The 24778-nt window shown below is 37.5% G+C and overlaps 1 protein-coding gene across 1 annotated transcript in view; it reads left to right on the top strand.

Moving 5' to 3' along the window:
* The window catches only part of CFAP70 (cilia and flagella associated protein 70), an 87164-nt gene that overhangs the window by 25063 nt on the left and 37323 nt on the right, over positions 1-24778 (top strand). Inside the window, exons 6-10 of the mRNA XM_029919805.1 lie at positions 9089-9102; positions 11480-11540; positions 11862-12056; positions 13513-13644; positions 18839-18964. Of these exons, the coding sequence (XP_029775665.1) occupies positions 9089-9102; positions 11480-11540; positions 11862-12056; positions 13513-13644; positions 18839-18964 (528 nt within the window). The remainder of the gene's footprint in view (positions 1-9088; positions 9103-11479; positions 11541-11861; positions 12057-13512; positions 13645-18838; positions 18965-24778) is intronic.

Below are 24778 nucleotides of genomic sequence, written 5' to 3'. Positions count from 1 at the left end.
CTGACTTATTTCGCTTAGCATGACACCCTCGAGGTCTATTCACTTTGCTACAAATGGCCATATTTCATTCTTTCTCATTGCCATGTAATGTTTATTTATTTATTTTGAGGGGGGGGGGGAATCCCAAGCAGGCTTTGCACTGTCAGCCCAAAGCCTGATGCAGGACTCAATCCTATGAACCATGAGATCATGACCTGAGCCAAAATCAAAAGTCAGATGCTTAACCAATTGAGCCACCCAGGCATCCTAGTGATAACCACTTTTAAAAACTGACATTTATCCATCTGGAGCTATTTTAAATTTTCTATATTATACACATACATACCCATGTCACATATAAATAAATGCAATTAAAAATTATTTTTTTATACTGTACCATAGTGCTTTGATTGTGTTTCTAGGAAACTGTCCATTGTTATCCAGTTTGTTGATGGAAACTGTTCATTGTATCCTCTTATAATTCTTTACCTCTATAAAGTGGGGAGTAATGTCCCCATATTTATTTTTGATGTTAGTAATTTGAATCTTCATTCTTTTTTCTTAGTAGTTACCTTGGAAACTATAATGACCATCTTTTTTTTTTTTTAAGTTTGTTTGTTTGTTTGAGAGAAAGAGAGAAAGCACACGTACAAGGTGGGTAGGGACAGAGAGAGAGGGAGAGAGAGAATCCCAAGCAGGTTTTGCACCGTCAATGCAGAGCCCTATGCAGGGCTAAAACTCACAAACTAGTAAAATCATGACTTAAGCCGAAACCCAGAGGTGGATACTTATCTGACTAAGCCACTAGGTGCTCCTATAATGACCATCTTAAACCTTTAACAACCTAATGGGAATACTACCAACTAAGCTTCAATACTGTTCACCCTGCTCCTCTATATCTCCATCTTTCCCTTTTTATATTATTATTGTCACAGATTATATTTTTATACATTGTGTGCCTATTAGCAAAGATTTCTAATCACTATTTTATGCATTTGCCTTCCACAAACAAGTAAAGAGGAGTTTATTTTTTATTTTCTAAAAAATTTTTAATGTTTATTTATTTTTGAGAGAGAGGGAGAGAGAGAGAGAGAGAATGAAACAGGGGAAGCAGGGGAGGGACACAGAGAAAGGGAGACAGAATCTGAAGCAGGCTCCAGGCTTTGAGCTGTCAGCACAGAGCCTAATGTGGGGCTTGAAATCACATGCAGGATCATGACCTGAGCCACCCAGGTGCCCCAAACAAGTAAAGAGGAGTTTAAAACGAGAAATACTTGGGGAGTGGCAAGATGGCGGAGAAGTAGGGAGCTCTGTAATCTCCACTTGCCCGCAACTATCAAACTGAGAAGGACTGAAGCCACAATATTCTAATCTGCAAGAGTGGTAGGTGCAGGCAGACTCCTTATAGATGAAAGCCTCATGGATGCCTCAATGAGTGCGAACTGGGACTGGAGACTCTGAGGGTGCGGAGCACCAGCCCAAAGCAGAGGCGGGAGAGAGAGGGCCCAAAAAGGGGGCACCCAGCTGCAGAGGGCCCTGTGTGCAGAAGCGGCACAGGACCCTGGAATGGTGGAGATCTGAGAGGAAAAGAAAGAGAGACTGAAAACGCTCATAGAGGGAGAGACCTTGCCTGAGACAGAGAGACACACCATCCAATATATAGCTCCTGGGTGTGGGGAGAGAAATTCATCCCCCTCAGTGGGCTAGTTCTCCCTTGGGCTTGGCAGCTTGCTGACTCCAGGCAGAGCCAGGGAAAAAACTGGCTCCTCGGTCCCTTACTACCTCCCAGCTAGAAAGCCACCCGCCTGCGGGAAGACATTTCATTTCATTTCATCTGAGGCGACAGCTTTAAAGTGCACGGGCTGGGATTTGGAAAAGTGACAGAGCTTAGGAAAAATTAAAAAAAAACCAATTTGGCCCACCCATTGCACAGGGAGATCAGACACAAAAGAGTGGCTTGCAACCAGTGGTCTGAGAAAAGCTTGGGGCGCTGCCATTCTTCTCCCTGCAATCCCTAAGGCAGAGCCTCAGAGACCTACACCAAACCACGCCCATCTGTGCCGGAATTTTTTTTATTTTTTATTTTTTTCTCTTTATTCCTTCATTTCTCCTTTTCCCCTCTGGAGTCTGGGAAAGACCAATATTTATACACTGCCATGATTCAATCAATTCCTGCCATCCAGATATATTTTTCCTTATCTCATTCTTATCTCTCCCCTCAGCTAGTTTTACACTCTTAGAATGTCCTTTGTCGTGTTTGTCTCCCCTTTTCTCTTCTTTTCCTTTCAATTCTTTTCCTTCATTTTCTTTTCTTATCTTCTTTCCCCTTTTGGTTTGCTTATTTATTTGATTTGTCTGTGTGTTGGCATGCTTTTGTTCCCTGTGTGTGTCTGTCTCTTGTTCTTTTCAGGGCTACCTCAAAAAACAAGCCAAAGTACACATGATGGAGAGTCCCAAATACCACTGAGCAGGAAAATAAAATAATCAAAGTCACAACAAGAGAAACCAAGCGACGCCATTAAAAGAACACTTCCTGAAACAACAGGCCCTGGACAGTCAATGAGCCTCCTTCAATGGAGCAATATTAACAGGTGCACAGTGCATAATGAGCTTTTAAAACTGACAAGAGACAAAAAGCTAGCCAAAATGATGAAACAAAAGAACTCTCTTCTAAAGAAATTCTAGGAAGAAATCACAGCTACAGAACTGTTCAAAACAGATATAAGCAACATATCTGAACAAGAATTTAGAACAATTGTCATAAAATTAATCACCAGAACTGAAAAAACCATCAGAGAAGCTATTGATACAAAGACTAAGGACCTTAGAAATAGCTGTGACGTGTTAAAAAGGCTATAAATGAGGTGCATAATAAAATGGAAGCAGCCACTACACGGATTGAAGAGGAAGAGATGAGAATAGGTGAATTAGAAGACACGGTTATAGCCAAAGAAGAAGCTGAGAAAAAGGGAGACAAATTGATACAGGAGCACGAAAGGAGAATTCGAGACCTTAGCAATACAATCAAATGGAACAATATTTGTATCATAGGAGTTCCTGAAGAGGAAGAAAGAAAAAGGTCCTGAAGGGGTGCTTGATCAAATTATAGCCAAGAACTTCCCAAATCTAGGGAAGGAAGAAGCCATTGAAATTCAAGAGACGCATAGAACTTCCCTAAGACGAAACTTGAACCGACCTTTGGCATGACATATCATAGTGAAACTGGCAAAATATAAAGATAAAGAGAGAATTCTGAAAGCAGATAGGGATAAAAGCACCCTAACATACAAAGGGAAACCTATCAGAGTTGTTACAGACCTATCTAAAAAAACTGGGCAGGCCAGAAAGGAATGGCAGGAAATCTTCAATGTGATGAACAGGAAAAGTATGCACCCAAGGATCCTTTATCCAGCGAACCTGTCATTCAAAATAGAAGGAGTGATAAAGGTTTCCCCAAATAAACAAAACCAGAAATCCTACAGGAAATCCTAAGAGGGACTCTATGAGGGAAATGTAGTAAGGAATATAAGGAACAAGAGACATCACTACAAACATGAACTCTACAGAGAACACAATGAATCTGAACTCAAGATTTTTCAATAACAACACAGAATGTAAATGGAGTGAATGCTCCAGTCAAATGACACAGGGTAGCAGAATGGATAAAAAACACAATCCATCTATTTTCTGTCTACAAGAGACTCATCTTAGGCCAGAAGACACCTTCAGATTGAAGGTAAGGGGATGGAGAAATATATATCATGTGACTGGAAGTCAAAAGAAAGAAGGAGTATCCGTACTTATATCAGACAAACTGGAGTTTAAAGTAAAGGTGGTAACAAAAGATGAAGAAGGATATTATATAATAATCACAGGGCTTCTCCATTAGGAAGATCTAACAATTATAAAATCTATGTGCCGAATTCGGGAGCACTCAAATACAGAAAACAACTAACCACAAATAGAAACAATCTTATTGATAAGGATGTGCTTATTGCAGGAGATTTTAACACAGCAATGGATAGGTCAACCAGATAGAAAATCACTAAAGAAATGTACCTGAACGACACATTGGAACAGATGAAATTAATGGATATATTTAGAAGTCTGCACCCTGAAGCAAGGGACTATATTTTCTTCTCTAGTGAGCATGGCACATTCTCCAAGATAGATCACATACTGGGTCATAAAGTGGCCCTCCATAAATATAAACGAATTAGGATCATACCATGCACACTTTCAGATCACAGTGCTATGAAACTTGGAATCAATCACAGGAAAAAGTCTGGAAAACCTCCAAAAATGTGGAGGTTAAAAATCACCCTATTAAAGAATGATTGGGCCCATCAGGCTATTAGAGAAGAAATTACAAAATTTATGGAAACAAATGAAAATGAAAATACAACAATCCAAACTCTCTGGACACAGCAAAGACAGTCCTAAGAGGAAAGTATATTGCAATCCAGGCCTATTTCAACAAACTAGAAAAAGTGCAAATTCAAAATCTAACAGCACACTTGAGGAAACTAGAAGGGGAGCAGCAAGAACACCCCAAACCCAGCAGAAGAAGAGAAATAATAAGTATCAGGGCAGAAATAAACAATATAGAATCCCAGAAAACAGTTGTGCACATAAATGAAACCAAGAGTTGGTGTTTTGAAAAAATAAACAAAATTGTTAAACCTCGAGCCAGGTTCCTCAGAAAGAAAAGAGAGAACACCCAAATAGACAAAAATCATGAATGAAAATGGATGTATTACAACCGATCCCTCAGAAACACAAGCAATCATCAGGGAATACTATGAAAAATTATATGCCAACAAACTGGATGACCTAGAAAAAAATGGACAAATTCCTAAACATGCATGCACTACTCAAATTCAAACGGGATGAGATAGAAAATCTGAACAGACCCATAACCAGTGAAGAAATCGAATCAGTTATCAAAACTCTTCCAATGAACAAGAGCCCAGGGCTGGATGGCTTCCCAGGGGAATTCTACCACATATAAAGCAGACATAAAACCCGTCCTTCTCAAGCTATTTCAAAATATAGAAATAGAAGGAAAACTTCCAAACTCATTCTACAAAGCCAGCATCACTTTGATTCCCAAACCAGACAGAGACCCAACAAAAAAAGAGAACTACAGGCCAATATCCTTAATGAATACAGATGCAAAAATACTCAACAAGATACTGGCAAATCAAGTTCAACAGCATATAAAAATAATTATCCATCATGATCAGGTAGGATTCATTTCCTGGGTTACAGGGCTGGTCCAATATTCGCAAATCCATCAATGTGATACATCACATTAACAAAAGAAAAGATAAAAGTCAAAAGATCCTGTCGATAGATGCAGAAAAAGCATGTGACAAAATACAGCATCCTTTCTTAATAAGAACCCTCGAGAAAGTCGGGATAGAAGCAACTTGCTTAAACATTATAAAAGCAATTTATGAAGAGCCCAAAGCTAATATCGTCCTCAATGGGGAAAAACTGAGAGTTTCCCCCTGAGATCAGGGACACGACAAGGATGTCCACTCTCACCACTGTTGTTTAACATAGTGCTAGCATCAGCATTAAGACAACAAAAGAAAATAAAAGGCATCAGAATTGGCAAAGAAGTCAGACTTTCACTTTTTGCAGATGACATGATACTCTCTATCGAAATCCTGATCGACTCCACCAGAAGCCTTCTAGAATTGATCCATGAATTCAGCAAAGTCACAGGTACAAAATCAATGCACAGAAATAGGTTGCATTTTTATACACCAATAATGAAGCAAGAGAAAGAGAAATCAAGAAACTTATCCCATTCACAGTTGCAAAAATAAATTAGTAAATAAATAAATAAATAAATAAATAAATAAAATACATAGGCATAAACCTAATCAAAGATGCAAAAGACCTGTACGATGAAAACTATAGAAAGCTTATGAAAGAAATTGAGGAAGACACAAAGAAATGGAAAAACATTCCGTGCTCATGGATTGGAAGAATAAACATTGTGAAAATGTCATTATTACCCAAAGCAGTTTACACATTCAGTGCAATCCTAACCAAAATTGCACCAGTATTCTTCTCAAAGCTAGACCAAACTATCCCAAAATTTGTATCGACCCACAAAGAACCCCAAATAGCCAAAGTAATATTGAAGAAGAAAACCGAAATGGGAGACATCACAATCCCAGACTTTAGCCTCTATTACAAAGCTGTACTCATCAAGACAGTATGGTATTGGCACAAAAACAGACACATAGACCGATGGAAGAGAATAGAGAGCCCAGAACTGAACCCACAAATGTATGGCCAATTAGTCTTTGACAAAACAGGAAAGAGTATACAATAGAAAAAAGACAACCTCTTTAACAAGTGGTGCTGAGAGAACTTGACAGCAACATGGAGAGGAATGAAACTAGACCACTTTCTTACACCTTACAGAAAAATAAACTCAAAATGGATGAAGGACCTGAATGTGAGACAGGAAACCATCAAAACCCTAGAGGAGAAAGCAGGAAACAGCCTTCTTGACCTCAACCGCCACAATTTCCTACTCAATATATCCCAAAGGCAAAGGAATCAAGAGCAAAAATGAACTATTGGGACCTCATCAAGATAAAAACTTCTGCACGCAAAGGAAACAAAAAAAACGAATAGGCATCTGACAGAATGGGAAAAGATAGTTGCAAATGGCATATTAGGTATAGAGCTAGTATCCAAAATCTACAAGGAACTCACCAAACTCCACACCCAAAAAATGAGTAATCCAATGAAGAAATGGGCAGAAGACATGAATAGACACTTCTCCAAAGAGGACATCCAGATGGCCAACAGGCACATGAAACAATGCTCAGTGTCACTCATCATCAGGGAAATACAAATCAAAACTACACTGAGATACCAACTCATGCTGTTCAGAGTGGCTAAAATGAACAAATCAAGAGACTATAGATGCTGGCGAGGGTGTGGAGAGACGGGCACCCTCCTACACTGTTGGTGGGAATGTAAACTGGTGCAGCCACTCTGGAAAACACCCCTGGAGGTTCCTCAAAAAACTATCAATAGAACTCCCCTATGACCCAGCAATAACATTGCTGGGTATCTACCCAAGGGATACAGAAGTGTTGATACATAGGGGCCCATGTACCCCAATGTTCATAGTGGCACTTTCAACAATAGCCAAATCATGGAAAGAGCCTAAATGTCCATCAACCAATGAATGGATAAAGAAGATATGGTATATATACATAATGGAGTATTACATGGCAATGAGAAGGAATGAAATATGGCCATTTGTAGGAAAGTGGATGGACCTCGAGGGTGTCATGCTAAGCGAAATAAGTCAGGCAGAGAAGGACAGATACCATATGTTTTCACTCATAAGTCTAATAGGAGAAATCTAACAGAGGGCCATAGGGAGGGGAAGTGGGGGGACAAAAAATTAGGGAGAGGAAGGGAGGCAAATCATGAGAGACTCTTGAATACTGAAAACAAACTGAGGGCTGAAGAGGGAGGAGGAAAGGGGAAGGGGAGGTGATGGTCATGGAGGACGGCACTTGTGGGGAAGAGCACTGGGTGTTATATGGAAACCAACTTAACAATAAACTATTAAAAAAGAAAAATTAAAATTAAAAAAATACCAAAAAACCCCAGAAGTACAATAATAGTGGCTGTCATATTTACCTTTATCACTGTTCCTTATTTCTTCAGTTACCTTCCAGTTACTGACTCGTGTTCTTTCATTTCAGCCTGAAGGACTCCCTCTATCATTTTTTAAAAGTGTATTTATTTTTTTGAGAGAGTTGGGGTGTTCAGAGAGAGAGAGAGGGAAACAGAGGATCTGAAGTGGGCCCCATGCTGACCGCACTGAGGCCCATGCAGGGCTCAAAGTCACAAACTGAGATCATGACCTGAGCTGAAGTTGAATGCTCAACCAACTGAGCCACTGAGGCTTCCTTTCGTATTTCTTATAGATTAGGTCTTATAATGGACTCTTAGTTTTTTAAAAATATATTTTTTTTGTCAAATTAGCTTACATACAACACCCAGTGTTCATCCCAAGAAGTGCCCTTCTCAGTGTCCATCACCCATTGTCCCCTCTTCCCCATCCCCCATAGAGTCTCATTTTGTTCTCTGTATTTATGATAGACTCTTAGTTTTTGTTTATTTTGTTCATTTTTTCTTCATTCTTGAAGGATAATTTCACTGTATATAGAATTTTTGGTTGGCATTTTTTCCTTTCAAGACTTTAAATATGTTACTCTAGTACTTCTGGCCTCCATGGCTTGTGTTGTTCTTACTGACATTATTGAAAGTATCTGTATCTTATGTGACAAGTCAATCCTCTCACTGCCTTTTGAGTTTTTCTCTTGTCTCTGGCTTCTGACAACTTGACTACAATCTATCTTAATATAGATCTCTTCAAGTTTATTCTGCTTGGACTTTGTTATGCTTCTTGGGTATATAGATTCATATCTTTCTCCAAATTTTGGGAGTTTTGAGCCATTCTTTCTTTAAAATTCTTCCTGCCCCTTTCTCTCTTCTTCTTCTGGGATTCTCATAAGGTATATGGTGGTCACACACATTATTTATGTTGATGGTGTTCCACAGATTTTAGGCTCTGTTTACTATTTTTCTTTTTCTTTCTGTTCCTCTGACTGTAATTCCAATTATCCTATCTTTAAATTTGCTCGTTCTTTCTTCTGCCTGACCAAATCTGTTGAACCTTCTAGTCAGTTTCTCCTCTCTGTTATTGTACTTTTTAACTACAGACTTAATATTTGGTTCTTTTAAAAATTTCTGTCTCTTGGGGCGCCTGGGTGGTTCAGTCAGTTAAGCGTCCGACTTCGGCTCAGGTCATGATCTCACAGTCTGTGAGTTCGTGCCTGCAATGGACTCTGTGCTGACAGCTCAGAGCAGGGAGCCTGCTTTGGATTCCGTATCTCCCTGTCTTTCTGCCCCCCACCCACTCATGCTCTGTCTCTCAAAAATGAATAAATGTTAAAATTTTTTTAATTAAAAAATTCTCTCTTTACTGATATTCTATTCTCTTTTTGTTTATACATCATTTTCCTGATTTCTCTTAATACTTTGTGGTTTTCTTTAGCTCGTTGAGCATGAGTAAGTTGCTTATTTCACATCTTTTTGTAGCAAGACTAATGTCTGGGCTTCTTCAGGGACAGTTTCTACAAACTTATTTTTTTCCTTTGAAAGAGCCACACTTTTATGTTTCTTTTTACATTTTGTGTTTTCTTTTGTTGTTGAATACTGGACATTTGGATATTATAACATGTGAACTTTGGACATCAGATTTTCCCCTTCCCCAGGTTTGCTGTTTTTAATTGCTGAAGTTGTAGATCGTGTTCAGCCAATGTGGGTTGGGTTTTCTTTTTTAAGCCAATGTTTTGACTGAGATTTCCTTGAATGCCAGAATCATAAGATAATTAAACAAATAAAAATAAAACAAAAAATGTTTCTTTTGTCTTTGGAAGTGATTCCATGCTGGGGCATTCTTTTAACACTTAACAAGGCTGTTTATAATTCTGCCTCACCCTTCACTTCCTGTTTGCAATGAGACTATAGGTCAGTCAGTGGTGGAAGTTTGGGGCCTTCCCTGGTCTTTTCTGAGCATGTATCCTATCTTGAGCATGTGTGCAGCTTTCATGTTTTACATAATGCTGTCAGGGTTCATCCATACTGTAACATATATCAGTACTTCATTTCTTTGTAATTGAATCGTATTTCACTAAAGGATGTACTACATTTCCCCCCATTCTTTAGTTGATGGGCGTTTGGACCATTCTTAATACAGCATTCTATAATGATTGCATTAAAATGGAGGTAAACTCACATTACTCCTCTGCTCAGAAACTACCAGTGACTCCCTAGCACCCTCTGAGTAAAAGTCAAAGTCCTTACAATGGCCTACAACTGCCTATGTATTCTGCGTGTACTTTGTGCTCACTTTTTCAGTCCAGCCATACTTGCCTTCCTGCTATTCCTCACACGTGCCAAGCACATTGTTGCAGCAAAGCCTTTCTATTCTCTGCCTGTACTTTTCTTATCCCAGGTATCTACACAACTTGCTTCTTCACTTCCCTGAGGTCTTTCCTCAAATGTTACCATCTCTGCAAAGTGTCTTGATGAAACATGCTTCCCTACTTCACCACCCTAGCTCCCAACATAGTCTGTTTGCCTTCCTGTTTTCTTCATGGAACATATCACTAACATATTTTTCTTAATGTCTTTCTTTCCCCACTAGAATGCAAGCTCCTTGAGGGCAAGAATTTCTATCTTCTTTGTTTCGTGCCCTATCCCCAGCACCTAGAAAAGTGCTTGATGGATAATAGGCAGTCAGTATATATTTTGAATGAGTGAATAGATAAGATTGTCTTATAGGAAATTGGGGGGCTGGAAGACAAGGTTGTCAAGAAGGCTAATAACAAGGAGACAGTTTAGTATATGTTATTTCATACCTCATAAGTTCTGAATAATAGGGATATATTGCCTATTAAAATAAATAATATTAAAATTAGAAATTAAAAGCAGGAATACAATTACATGTGACCTATTAAAGAAAAATTGAATTTGTGAATTTGATTATAAACTTTAAGGAAGTACTGTAAACTTCAGCAGGACTCTGAAACTACAAGGAGGAAGAGGTAGAACTCAATTTCCTCTAGTTTTTGTAAGGTTTCCTGAAAATGGAAAGTAGAAGTTTTAGCATAAGTAGGTTGACAGCGACAAAAAATATTTTCTTTAAAAAAATTTTTTTTTAACTTTTACTTATCTTTGAGAGACAGAAAGAGACAGAGCACAAGCGAGGGAGGGGCAGAGAGAGAGGGAGATACAGAATCTGAAGCAGGCCCCAGGCTCTGAGCTGTCGGCACAGAGCCCGATGTGGGACTCAAACCCATGAACTCTGAGATCATGACCTGAGCTGAAGTCAGACGCCTAACCAACTGAGCCACCTAGGCGCCCCAACAAAATATATTTTCTTACTTATCAAAAAGTCTGGTATCATCATTGTAATTGAATGCAGTCATAAATTATGGCCAAGAGTACACTTTTTTTCCTAGGTGGACAGGAAAGAAAAGTTTTCACTTGCATGTACCATTTAGATTTCCAAAACTTTGTGCTGTCAGAGACTCTACTGAGTGCACCTAAAATCTTAACACCCATTTCTTTACAACCCTGAGTCCAACAGTCTCTTGAGAGCAATAGCAGTTTTTTAAAATGTGTAAGAGTAAAACCAGGGCTCAAATTAGCCAAAAGTACAACTTTGTTACTTTTTGAATAGCTTCTTCCTTATCTAGTCCATAGCCATATACTGTCCTATGGTTCATATCAAAGCTCTTACATGAGAGAAATGCACAGTTCTCAAGTGTGATGTGGGAACAGACCTTAGATCTTCCCTGTAAAAGCCCGTTGGAGGAATGAATAAGAGAACATAAATCTGCAGATAATTAAGGTGTTTTTTTTTTTTTTTATGGTACAGGGTCAAGGATATGATTCCTCCAAGGCCGCCTCTTACCCGTCGGACAGGAGGAGCTCAAAAGGCAAGTGCCAAAACTAAGGTGAAACTGTTAAGTGATAACATGGTGAGTGCACCCATTTGAAAATAAGGCTTGGACTCTTCAATATGTTTTCCAGAAGGGGCAAGAAATTGTAGCTTCATGTATTTCCCTTCCTGGTTTTGTTTGTGACCAGTGGCCAACAGTGAATAGCATATAGTGTTTAGTCTTTGGCTAGTCTCTGAGCTGAAAAGGGCAATTTATACCTAAAGCAGTATTGAATGTAAAACCCAATCCAGTCTCAGGCTTCCATTACACATCTTGATCTCTCTGAGACCTTTTTCGAGACATTTTATATTTTCCTAGGCGGTGAGTGACTACCACATGCAGATCAAAAATATTTCTAGAGCCATTCTGGATGAGTATTACAAGATGTTTGGAAAACAGGTGGCCAAACTAGGGAATGACATGGATAGTGAAACCCTAGAGGAACAGAAGTGCCAGCTCAACTATGAACTTAACTGCTCTGGAAAATACTTTGCTTTCAAAGAACAACTCAAGGTAATATTCATTTAATTATTCCATGAATTTTTATGAAGCATCTTCTCTACATTCTTAATTATTAGTTTGTCTCTGGTCATGTCCAGCTATGCTTCCACTGATAGAATGTCGTAAGCTCCACTTGTGAAAGCCTTGGAATGGTTCAGTATCCATTCCAAGTATGAGCTTTTAAGAAACTAAGTCTTACAATGTTTTTTTTTTTCTTTACTTGAGGGTAGGCCAGATTTTGAGACAGGTTTCATGTTGCTATAGCAGGCAGAAACTCTGTACCTGTTACTGATTCCATGACTACTCTGTCTCCCATTACCAACCTTTCCATAGTCCACAGAAGTACTAAGATTTAAGAAATATTTACTTAATAATTTCCCAAATAATAATGGCTAACATTTATTATTTGCTGTACAGCAGAAAAAATTTTTAATGCTTCAAATTTTACTAATTTAATCCTCACAACAACTCTATGAGGTAGATATTCCTTACTTTACAGATGGAGAAATGCAATATTAATTGGTTAAGTAATTTCCCTAAGATCCCTAAGGTTAAAGATGGGACTTAAATGCAGGCGATCTTGCTCCAGAACTCATATGCTCAACTACTACACTCGGTTATCTCTCTGTGCACATTTACTATGTGTCCTGTCCTGTACTAAACAGATAAAAAGAAAACACATGGAAGTAATAAAGTGAAAAAAAACCTGATGCTCATGGAGGTGAAATGGTCTTCTCAGTAGATGGCATGATCGCAACTTAGTTTAATTCCTGGTTCTACAATTACTAGCTGGATGGTCAAATGACTTTATCTCCTTGAACTTTAATTTCTTTGCCTAACAATAAGGGATAATACTAATATTATCATATGAGTTCATTATGAGAATTAAATAATATAATGCATGGAAACTGCTTAGTATAAAACCTGACAATAACATTAGCTTAGGGGAATGAAAGCTCTCATTGCTATAGCAATATGTTATTTGTACAGCATTTTAAAGCTTCACCACCTACCTGTTATCTTTCTTTGGCTTCTCAATCATCTTCTGAAGTAAGATAATAATACCAGAGGCATACATCCATATAACAAATGAGGAAAATGAGGTACTAACTGTAATTTTTGAGGTTGTACAGTAGCAGGATTAGAACCAGAATTCCATTCTCTAGACTGTCGAATCAGGCCTTTCCCCCTTGTATCATGTGACCGTGATGAGCGATGTAATACATAAACCTAATGAATGCTGAGATCTTCTTTAGCTTTATGACTCTCTTCACATGATATGAGTTCTGTATTGACTATACTAGTGATGTTGAGAAAAGAAGTCATGCAGAGTACGCTGATTGTGGTAAAATCAGAGAGCTGACACTCTTAGCAGTCATCAGGGGAGAAGTTCTGAAGCTCTAAGGAGGCCTGTGTTGTCAGCACAGTACTGGACTGTTATCAGATGGGTGACCTATGCCTTTTACAGCATGCTGTAGTAAAGATTGTGAGAGAGAAGTATTTGAAGACGACATCGTTTGAAAGCCAGGAGGAACTGCAGACATTTATCAGTGAGCTCTATGTGTTCTTGGTGGACCAGATGCATGTGGCCTTAAACCAGGTAGGTGCTCAAGAACGGAGAGCCCTTCATTTTCTCTTTAAGGCACCAAGGTCTCTGAATGATTCCCTCCTTCCTTGCTTCCTTAATTCAGCAAACATAAATGTGATTGACTAAAAAAATAAAATCGGCTAATGCAAATTGTAAAACAAAAATCATCATTTTATTTATTTTGTGAATGTGTGTAATTCTCAGTTTGCTCTCTGATATTGGCAGTCAAAATCAAGAAACATTATAAGATTTCAGATATTGGGCCTAAATGACAATGATGCTTCAAACATGCCTTTTCATTGGACTGGTAGCCTATTCTTCTCCCATTTGTGTGTTTGTTTGTTTTTAAGTTTATCTATTTATTTTGAGGGGTAGGGACAGAGAGAGGGAGAGAGAGAATCCCAAGCTGGCTCCACACTCAAAGTGGAGTCCGACACAGGGCTTGATCCCACAACATGCGACCATGACCTGAACTGAAATCAAGAGTTGACCATTTAACTGACTGAGCAACCCAGGCGCCCTCCCCCTATTTATCTGTTTATATCTGTATTTTCACCGCTTTCATCTTGCCTAATTTTCTCATTTAAAAATTTTTTTAATGTTTTTATTTATTATTGAGACAGAGAAACAGAGATGAGTGGGGGAGGGGCAGAGAGACACACAGAATCTGAAGCAGGCTCCAGGCTCTGAGCTGTCAGCACAGAGCCCGATGCGAGGCTCAGACCCACGAACCATGAGATCATGACCTGAGCCGAGTCAGATGCTTAAACAACTGAGCCACCCAGGCACCCCATTTGCTTCATTTTCAAATGTATACAGCTGTGGTTTATTGGAAAACGATGACAAAAACCAGTCTTTTTGTCCCATTGGTAGCTGCTATGCAGCTGTGCTTCCTCAAACCCTATTTTCTATTTGTTCTTTCCTTCACTGTTATTTTCTTCTCTGTCATCATCACTTTTTCTTTCAATTTGTCCAGTTTTTCTGGAAGAGGAAGGTGAGGAATGTCCAGTATTCTCGCCTTAGTAGAACAATCCTGCCCAGATGACTTGGCACAGATGACTTGGCACAGATGACTTGGATGAATTGCTTTGAAAATTGAGCAGTAGGTGGTAATTACTGTTGCTTATGCTCCCAAAGAATCCCTGTCTAATAAATGAGGGAGACATAAAGACAAATAAGTGTAACAGGATAAGGTAAATTCTGTGATGGGTGGTAGAGCAGGTTAGGGGATGCCTAAATAAACAGTAATCAACTTAGCCCTGAGACCTGTCAGGAAAGGATTCACAGAAGAGCTGTGGCTTGAGTTTGAAGGCTAAACTGTTCTCAAGGTAGAGGATTCAGAGTATGTGAGTCATAAGTAACATCACAAAACCTTGGAAGCTTGGAAGCATAGTGGATAACAGAAACTGCATATGGTTCAGTAGCAGATGCTAAACTGGTTAAGGGACAAAGAAGCAGGAGGTGAAGCCAGGGATCAATAAGTCCCTGGTAGGGGGGTTGGGAATGTGGATCGAGACCTTGTATGCCACAAAAAGAATTTTCGCCTTTTCTATTATTAGCATTTTGGAAGCAATAAACTTAATTATTTTATACTGGGGAATAGTATGATCAAATCTAAATTTTATGAAAAACACTCTGATAGCAGTATGTAGGATGGGTTAGATACAGTGAAACTGGTGATGTGAATACAGAGTAAGGAGGAAAAGGGGTCAAAGTTCTTAAGTTTAAGGCTCAAAGACTGGAGAGCTGGTAGTACTAGTAAGCAGGACAAGAAATACAACATGGGCAGATTTAGTGGGAGGCAGGTGATGTCAAAATGCCTTTGAATATTAACTCTTGTGGGATTTTTCTCAAGAGTGAGATCTGAGTGGAGATGAGCTTTGGGGAGCCATGAGTGTATATAGGCATACCTGGGAGATGCTGAATGTTTGATTCCAGACCACCACAATAAAGCAAATATCAAAATAAAGCAAGTCAAATTAATTCTGTGGTTGGTTAGTGCATATAAAAGTTATATTTACACTATACTATTGTCTATTATGTGGCAACAATAGCATAATATCTAGAAAAACAACGTACATAACTTATTTTAAAAATACTTTATTGCTGAGCACATGGGTGGCTCAGTCAGTTGAGCGTCTGACTCTTGATTTCTGCTCAGGTCATGATCCCAGGGTCATGGGATCTCACCCTGTGTCAGACACCATGCTGAATGCGGAGCCTGCTTAAGATTCTCTCTCTCTCTCTCTCTCTCTCTCTCTCTCTCTCTCTCTCTCTCTCTATCTCCTTCTGTCCCTCTTCCTGCCTCACATACTCTCTCTAAAAAAAAACAAAACCAAAATCTAAAAACTTTATTGGTAAAAAATACTAACCATCATCTGAGCTTTCACTGAGTCCTAGTCACTGATTACAGATCACCAGAACAATACAACTGATAATGAAAAAGCTTAAAATATTGTGAGAATTACCAAAACATGACACAGAGACACAAAGTAAGCAAATGCTATTGGAAAATGGTGCCAATAGACCTACTTGACACAGAGTTGCCATTACAATTTGTAAAAAAAAAATTAAAATTAAAAAAAACCAATATCTTTGAAGCTCAAGATATACTTGTAGATGCTAGTCAAACTACGGTTATAGATGAAGCTGCTGAGAAAAACATGAGTAGATAGAGAGGCAAGCTGGTGGTAGAACACTATAGAAACACCGACATTTAAGGAATGGATGTATAAAAGAACTCATGAAGGAGATAAGTGAACTGTTAAAAGGGCAAAAGAACCAGAAGACGGTTGTGTCACAGAAGCTAAGGAAAGGGAATTTTAAGAAGAAAAAGTAGTCAACATTGACAAATATTCCTAGGAGTTATGAAAAACAAAAGCTAAGGAATGGGGAGGGGAAATTGGAATAAGGTGGTCAAAGGTACAAACTTCAAGTTACAAGATAAAGAAGCACCAGGGATATAATGTACAGCATGATGACTACAGCTAACACTCTTGTATGATATATTTGTAAGCTGTTAGGAGAGTAAATCCTAAGAGTTATTATTACAAGAAATTTTTTCTTTTTCTTTTGTCCATATGAGATGATGAATGCTAAGTAAACTTACTGTGATAATCATTTTACAATATATGTTCAGTCAAACCATTAAGCTGTATGCCTTAAACTTACACAGTGATGTACAATAGTTATATCTGAATAAAACTGGAGAAAAAGAAAAACAAAATTTGAAAAGTTTTCACTGGATCTGAAAATAAGGAAGTTATTAACTTTTACATAGCAATATCATTGAATTAATGGAGTGTATTCAAATTATAATGAGTTGTGAAGTGAATGAGTGATTAGGAAGCAGGTAAATATAAGTTCAGGAAATTGGGGGGCACCCGGGTAGCTCACTTGGTTGAGTGTCTGACTCCTGATTTTGGCTCAGGTCATGATCTTAAGGTTCCTGAGATCAAGCCCCATGTCAGATCTCTCTCTGCTTAAGATTCTCTCTCTCCCTCTCTTTCTTCCCCTTTCCTGTTTATGCTCTCTCTCTCTCTCCCAAATAAATAAATAAACTTAAAAAATAAGTTGGAATATGAAAGGAAAAAGTAGGAAAGTAGTAGCTAGAAATTATACAGGTTTTCTTTTTAAGCTAGAAATGCCTTTAGAATGTCCATTGGTTTGGGAGAAGGAGTCAGCAGAGTGGCAGAAATTAAAAATAGAAGGAAAGAGAGAATAATTGATGGCAAAGCCAAGGTATATACAAATGGGAAAGGATCAAGAATTTAGATGGAAAGGTTAGTCTTGCAGTAGAGAAGGGTGTGATGCTTCTTCAGACTGAAAGTAAAGAGATACAGTGGATGCAGAAATAAACTATTTCAGTATGGTGTTCAAAAGTTGAGGTATCTCTGGCCTAATGATTTCCATTCTTTACTGGACAGTGAAGGGAATAAAGGTTGAATGGAAAGCTTAAAGAAAGGGAAGAAAACTTATAAACTGCATCATAGCATTATGGAATGTGTTGTTAAACAAGAACAAATACATAAACTGCTGAGTATGAAAGGCCTTTAGCTAAGACTGAATGCCAAAGAACTTGCGGCAGCTCAGATATTTCTGTGTATGCAGTTTTCCTCGGGGCCAGTTAGCACCTCCTGTAGGATTGTTTTAATTTGGGAGTTCAGGCCAAGTGCAGGCAAAGGACAAGGATGCCTGGGACCTGAGTTTGCTGGTGAGAGTAGTGTGAGTGGATGGCCATGGGGTCCAGGATTACCAGTTGCCAAGAGATAGGCATATTGGAAATGAAGGAAATAAAGACAGAGAGGGGTTTCAAGGGGATTCAAGTGACAAAAAGACTGAAGGCTTGTAATGTAGGCTCTTAGAGTGGGATATTAGAGGTAGAGTATTTCTGGTTTGGACACTATAGTATGTTGCTGGAGGGATTTGGGGGTCAAGATCATCAAAATTAAAAAGAACAAAGAACAGAGGCATTAATCGGTAACCAGGAGCTCTCTTTGGCCCATCTCAAATTTAGCTTTATTCTCTATGTCCCTTAGCAACTCTAACTTGTTAATGTCACTGATAATTTTTTTTACTTCTAATTTAAGAATTTGAGGAGGTCTTCCTTGGCAATAGCTTCTGATCCAGGAGATTACTTATTATACTAGAACTGCTTTCCTTAATGGTATATAGAGCATAATATTTTTCTGGGGTTTTCCCTACCTTTATGGCTATTTCTAAAACATTTCCTATATATAAATATATCCCACTGAAGGTATAGAGGTAACTTCCAAAGCTTTATTCTTAGTCTCCTATTTTTTTGATGTTTGAAGATTCTAGATAGTGCTTACCAACCTTTTTCATGCCATGGCACCTAAAAATGATAATATTTGTCCCATATACAAGAGAAAATGAAGGAAGGTGTTTGAGGTCAAAGGAGGCCTACTTAGGGATTTTGACTGCCTTAAGTGATGAGGAGGACAGCTCTGTCCTAATTACTTCCATGAGCTTAGATTGCTGGTATTCAGATACCTAACCTTCTCTTTCATTCTTGACATTTCTCTCTTGATTCACCCTCACTCTCTTACTATATTGACAAGACTGTAAGAAACCCCAATATCATTTTGAACCTCATGACTGATGTCTCACATCTAGTTTTTTCTTATAAGACTCTCTACTTGTAATTGCTTTATTTTGTCTAACTAACATCTTAATGTTGAAAAAGACCATGCCAGATGATGTCCAAGGTGCTGTTTCAACCATTTGTACAAGCAATGAACAGCTTCGACTCTTTGCATTTGAAGCAGAAGTCAATGAGAACTTTGAAATGGCAGCAGAGTATTATGAAGAGGTAATTAAAGGTCTTTCCAGTAGTTATTGTTACCATTATTTGTATAATATGGGTATAACAAATAGTAGTCTTTAATTACTTAAAACCCATCAGGACTGATGAAAGGATAGAAACATAAATCAATAAAATAGAGTCTATAAATATGTTCATATAAATAAGGCCATTATATTTTTGACAGAGGTGTAAAAAAATTCAATGGGGAAAGGACAGTCTTTTCAAATAAATGGTTTTAGAACCATTGGTCATCCATATGCAAAAAATGAACTTTGACTTACACCTCAAACGTTGTAAAAAATCAACCTAAAATGGACCACTGATCTGAATGTAAACCATAAAACTATAAATATTTTATATTTATATATACAACACATATACAAATATAGTTTCATGGTTTACATTCAGATCTGTGGTCCATTTTAGGTTGGTATTTAAAAGAAAATAAAGGAGAAAGTCTTCATGATCTGGAGATAGGTAAAGAATTCTTGGACATGATCCATAAAAGAAAAATTTGATAAATGGAACTTCTTCAAAATTAAAAATGTGTACTCTGTAAAAGACACTATTAAAGAGAAAGAAAAGGAGAAAATATCTGCAGGACACATATCTGACAAAGGATTTATTTGTATCCAGAATATTAAGAATTCTCTTTTTTTTTTCCCCATAATATTTTATTGTCAAATTGTTTTCCATACAACACCCAGTGCTCTTCCCCTTAAGTGCCCTCCACCATCACCACCGCCTCTTTTCCCCCCTCCCCCTTCCCCTTCAACCCTCAGTTCATTCTCAGCATTCAATAGTCTCTCAAGTTTTGCAAAATTCAGTAATAGAAAAACAACTAAGTAAAAAATGGGCAAGAGATTTGAGCAGATATTTCACTAAATATGATAAATAAGAACATGAAAAGATATTTGACATAATTAGCTATTGTGGAACGCAAATTAAAACCACAATAAGATGCCACTACAACTTATTAGAATAACTGAAATGAAAAATGCTGACAATACAAGGTGCTAATGAGGATACAAAGCAACTGAAACCATCATACTTTGCTGGAGCAAATGCACAATGATAAAGTCACTCTGGAAAATAGTTTGGCAGTGTCTTATACATTCTTATGACCTACTTCTAGGTTTTTACTTTAAAGAAGTAAAAATCTTATGTACATGAATGCTTATAGCAATTTTATTCACAATTGCTCAAATGGAAGTAACCCAAATGTTCTTTAAAGGGTGAATAAATAAACTATGGTTTAGGGGCGCCTGGGTGGCTCAGTCGGTTAAACTTCCGACTTCGGGTCAGGTCAGATCTCACGTTCCTGGGTTCGAGCCCCGCATCAGGCTCTGTGCTGACAGCTAGCTCAGAGCCTGGAGCCTGTTTCAGATTCTGTGTCTCCCTCTCTCTCTGACCCTCCCCCTCTCATGCTCTGTCTCTTCTGTATCAAAAATAAATAAAGCATTAAAAAAATTAAAAAAAAAACTATGGTTTATCCATATAATGAAATACTATTCAGCAATAAAAGAAATGAATTACTAATACGACAACTTGCATTAATCTCAAAGGCATTATACTGAGTGAAAGAAGCTGCTGTCAAAAGGTTACATACTGGGGCGCCTGGGTGGCTCAGTCGGTTAAGCCTCCGACTTCGGCTCAGGTCAGATCTCACGTTCGTGGGTTCAAGCCGCGCATCAGGCTGTGTGCTGACAGCTAGCTCAAAGCCTGAAGCCTGTTTCGGATTCTGTGTCTCCTTCTCTCTCTGCCCCTCCCCCTCTCATGCTCTGTCTCTCTCTGTATCAAAAATAAATAAAACATTAAAAAGAAAAAAAAAAGGTTACATACTGCATGGTATCATTTATATGATACTCTTTTTTAAAATTGAAGTATAGTTGAATACAATAGTGTATTAGTTTCAGGTGTATAATACAGTGATTTGACAAATATATAGATATTACAAAATGATTACCACAATAAGCATAGTTACCATTGGTCATCATACAAGTTAATGCAATATTATTGACCATATTCCCTATCCTGTACTTCTCATTCCCATGTCTTATTATTTTATAACTGGCAGTTTGTATGTCTTAATCCCCTTCACCTGTTTCACCCATCCCCCCACTCCTCCCTCTGGCAACTACCAATTTTCTATATTTATGAGTCTGTTTCTGTTTTTTTGTTGCTATTTATTTTGCTTTGTTTTTAGATTCTACATATAAATGAAATCATATGGTATTTGTCTTTTTCTGTCTGATTTATTTGACTTAGAATAGTGGCTTCTAGGTCCATCCATGTTGTTGCAAATGGCAAGATTTTATTCTTTTTTATAGCTGAATGCTATTCCATTACACCCCCCCCACACACACACCAGATTTTCTTTATCCATTCATCTATTGATAGACACTTAGATTGCTTCCATATCTTGGCTATTATAAATAATGTTGCAATAAACATAGGAATGCATATCTTTTCGTTTTTGGTGTTTTGAGTTTTTTTGGATAAATACCCAAAAGTGAGATTACTGAGTTGTATATTTTTATTTTCAATTTTCTCGGGGACCTCCATACTGTTTTCCATAGCTGCACCAATTTGCATTCCCATTGACAGTGCACAAGTGCTCCTTTTTCTCTACATCCTCACCAATACTTGTTGTTTTTTTGTCTTTTTAACAAAAAGAGACTAGCTATTCTATTTTCATTTCTCCAAAGATGAGCGATGTTGAGCATCTTTTCAAGCATCTGCTGGACATCTGTACATCTTCTTTCAAAAATTGTCTAATAGGTCCTCTGTCCATTTTTAATCATATTATTTGGTTTTTTGGTGTGTGGTGTGGGGGAATGGGCAAAACAGGTGAAAGGGATTAAGAAGTACAAACTGCCAGTTATAAAATAGCATGTCTTTAAAAGTTTTTAAAAAATGTTTTGTTTATTTTTGAGAGAGAGAGAGAGAGAAAGAGACAGAGCAAGCAGAGAAGGGTCAGAGAGAGAGGGAGATACAGGATCTGAAGACGGGCTCCAGGCTCTGAGCTGTCAGCACAGAGCCCGATGCGGGGCTTGAACCCACTAGCCATGAGACCATGACCTGCACTGAAGCCCAAAGCTCAACCGACTGAGCCACCCAGGCACCCCCAAATAGCATGTCTTTAAAGGTCATTCATGTCATAGCATGTATTAGTATTTTATTCCTTTTTATAGCCCAATAACATTCCATTGTATAGGTACAGCACATTTTGTTTATTTGTCCATTAGATGATGGGTATTTGACTGATGTCCACTTTTTGACTATTATGAATAATGCTGCTATAAATATTCATTTATAAAGTATTTAAGTTTTATATGGACATATGTTTTTAGTTCTCTTGAGTGTATACCTAGGAGTGGAATTACTGGGTCATATGGTAACTCTATACTTAACTTTTTGAGGACATGCCAAACCATTTCCTAAAAGGTTGTACTATTTTATATTCCCACTAGCAATAAATGAGGCTTCCATTTTTTTTTATAATCTTGCTAATTCTTTTCATTATACAGCTTTTAAACAATTATGGCCATTCTAATGGGTGTAAAGTGGTTTCTCATTGGAGTTTTATTTTGCATTCTCTAATATCTAGTTATTTTGAATATCTTTTCACATTTATAATTTTTTAGTAGGAAAATATCCTCTAGATATTTTGGAATTAATGTTTTAAATTAATTGACAGAAGAATAGACTACAACTTCGAAACATCAATCGATTTAAATTGTATGTTATGTCCTTTTGTGACTAGCTTATTTCACTTTGCATATGTCCTCAGGGTTCATCCATGTTGTAGCATTTGTCAGCATTTTCTTCCCTTTAAAGGCTGACTAGTATTCCATTGTATGTATATACCATATTTTGCTTATCCATTCGTCAGTGGGCACTTGGGTTGCTTATACTTTTTAGCTGTTATGAATATTGCTGCTTTGAACATGGATATACAAACATCTCTGAAAATATCTCTTTGAAACTCTGCTTTCAGTTTTTGTGGGCATATGCACAAAAGTGGGATTGCTGTATCACATGGTAATTCTATTTTTAACTTTTTGAGGAACCACCATCTGTTTTACAAAGTGGCTGCCACATTTTACATTCCCACTGTTTGCAAGAGTTCTAATTTCTCCACATCCTCAACGATTGTTATTTTCTGTTTTGTTGACACTGGCTCTCTTAATGTTTGAGGTTGTATTTCATTGTGGTTTGATTCCCTGATGATTAGTAATGTTGAGCATCTTCTATGCATTTTGGCCATTTGTAGATCTTCAGAGAAATGTCTATTCAAGTTTTTTGTCTATTACTGAGTCAGGTTGTTTAATTTCTTTGTTGTTGAATTTTAATAGTTCTTTTTATATTCTGAATATTAATCCCTTACCAGATATATGATTTGCAAATATTTTATCCCATTGTATGAGTTACCTCTTTACTCTGTTGATAGTTTCTTTTGATGCACAAAAGCTTTTTTTAGTTAAAAAAATTTTAATGTTTATTTTTGAGAGAAAGGGACAGAGCACGAGCAGGGGAGGGGCAGAAAGAAATTGGGAGATGGGGAGACACAGAATCTGAAACAGACTCCAGGCTCTGAGCTTTTAGCACAGAGCCTGACACAGGGCTTGAAGTCACAAACCATGAGAGCATTACCTGATCCGAGTTCGGATGCTTAACTGACTGAGCCATCCAGGCACCCCTTATGTACAAAAGTTTTTAATGAAGTCCAGTTTGTTTTTTCTTTTGTTGCCTGTGCCTTTTGTATCATATCTAAGAAATCATTGCCAAGTCTAGAATCGTGAAGCTATTTTGCCATATTTTCTTCTCAAAGTGTTATAGTTTTAGGTCTTAACATTTAAGTCTTTGATCTATTTTGAATTAATGTTTGTAAATGGTGTTAAGTAAGGGTTCAACTTCATTCTTTCACATGTGGATACAGATATCCAGTTTTTTTTCCTACCACTGTTTGTTGAAAAGTCTGTCCTTACCTATTGAATGGTCTTGGCCCCTTTGTCAAAAATCATTTGACCATATATGTGAGAATTTATTTCTGACCTCTATTCTATTCCAGTGTTCTATATATTTGTCTTAATACCAGTACCACACAGATGTAGTTTTGTAAGTTTTGAAGTCCTCCAGTTTTGTTCTTTTTCAAGATTGTTTTAACTATTCAGGGCCCCTTAAGATTCCATGTAAATTTTAGGATGGGTTTTTTTATTGCAGAAAGTATCATTAGATTTTGATAGAGATTATATTGCATCTGTAAATTGCTTTGGACAGTATTGACGTCTTCATAATATTAAGTCTTTCAATTCATGGACATTGGATGTGTTTTGATTTTTTTATGTCATCTTTAATTCTTTCAACATGTTTTGTAATTTTCGCTTATAAGATAATTTTTTACATATTTGTACTTAAATTTATATTTGCCATCTAAGACTATGACAAAAATTATTATAAGTGAATCTTTAAAATTAACTATAAAATGAATCTAGGTTTCCAAGTAATTGGATGAGCTTATGGTAACCAGAACATTGACACTAAGAAACAATGACTTAAAATTTTAATTTTTAAATCATTCCAATAATTGTTTATTCATCACATATTATGAGCCAGAACAGTGACTTGCTAGACATTCAAAATTCAGTGGTAAACAAAAAATGACATAGTTTCTGCATTCATAAAACTTATTGTATTTATGGGGCACCTGGGTGACTCAGTTGGTTAAGTGTCCTACTTTGGCTCAAGTCATGAGATCTCACAGTTCATGGGTTTGAGCCTTGCATTGGGTTCTGTGCTGACAGCTCAGAGCCTGGA

This window comes from Suricata suricatta, chromosome 2, assembly GCF_006229205.1.
Source record: "Suricata suricatta isolate VVHF042 chromosome 2, meerkat_22Aug2017_6uvM2_HiC, whole genome shotgun sequence".
Classification (NCBI taxonomy): domain Eukaryota; kingdom Metazoa; phylum Chordata; class Mammalia; order Carnivora; family Herpestidae; genus Suricata; species Suricata suricatta.
This window is presented reverse-complemented; position numbering and strand designations above follow the sequence as displayed.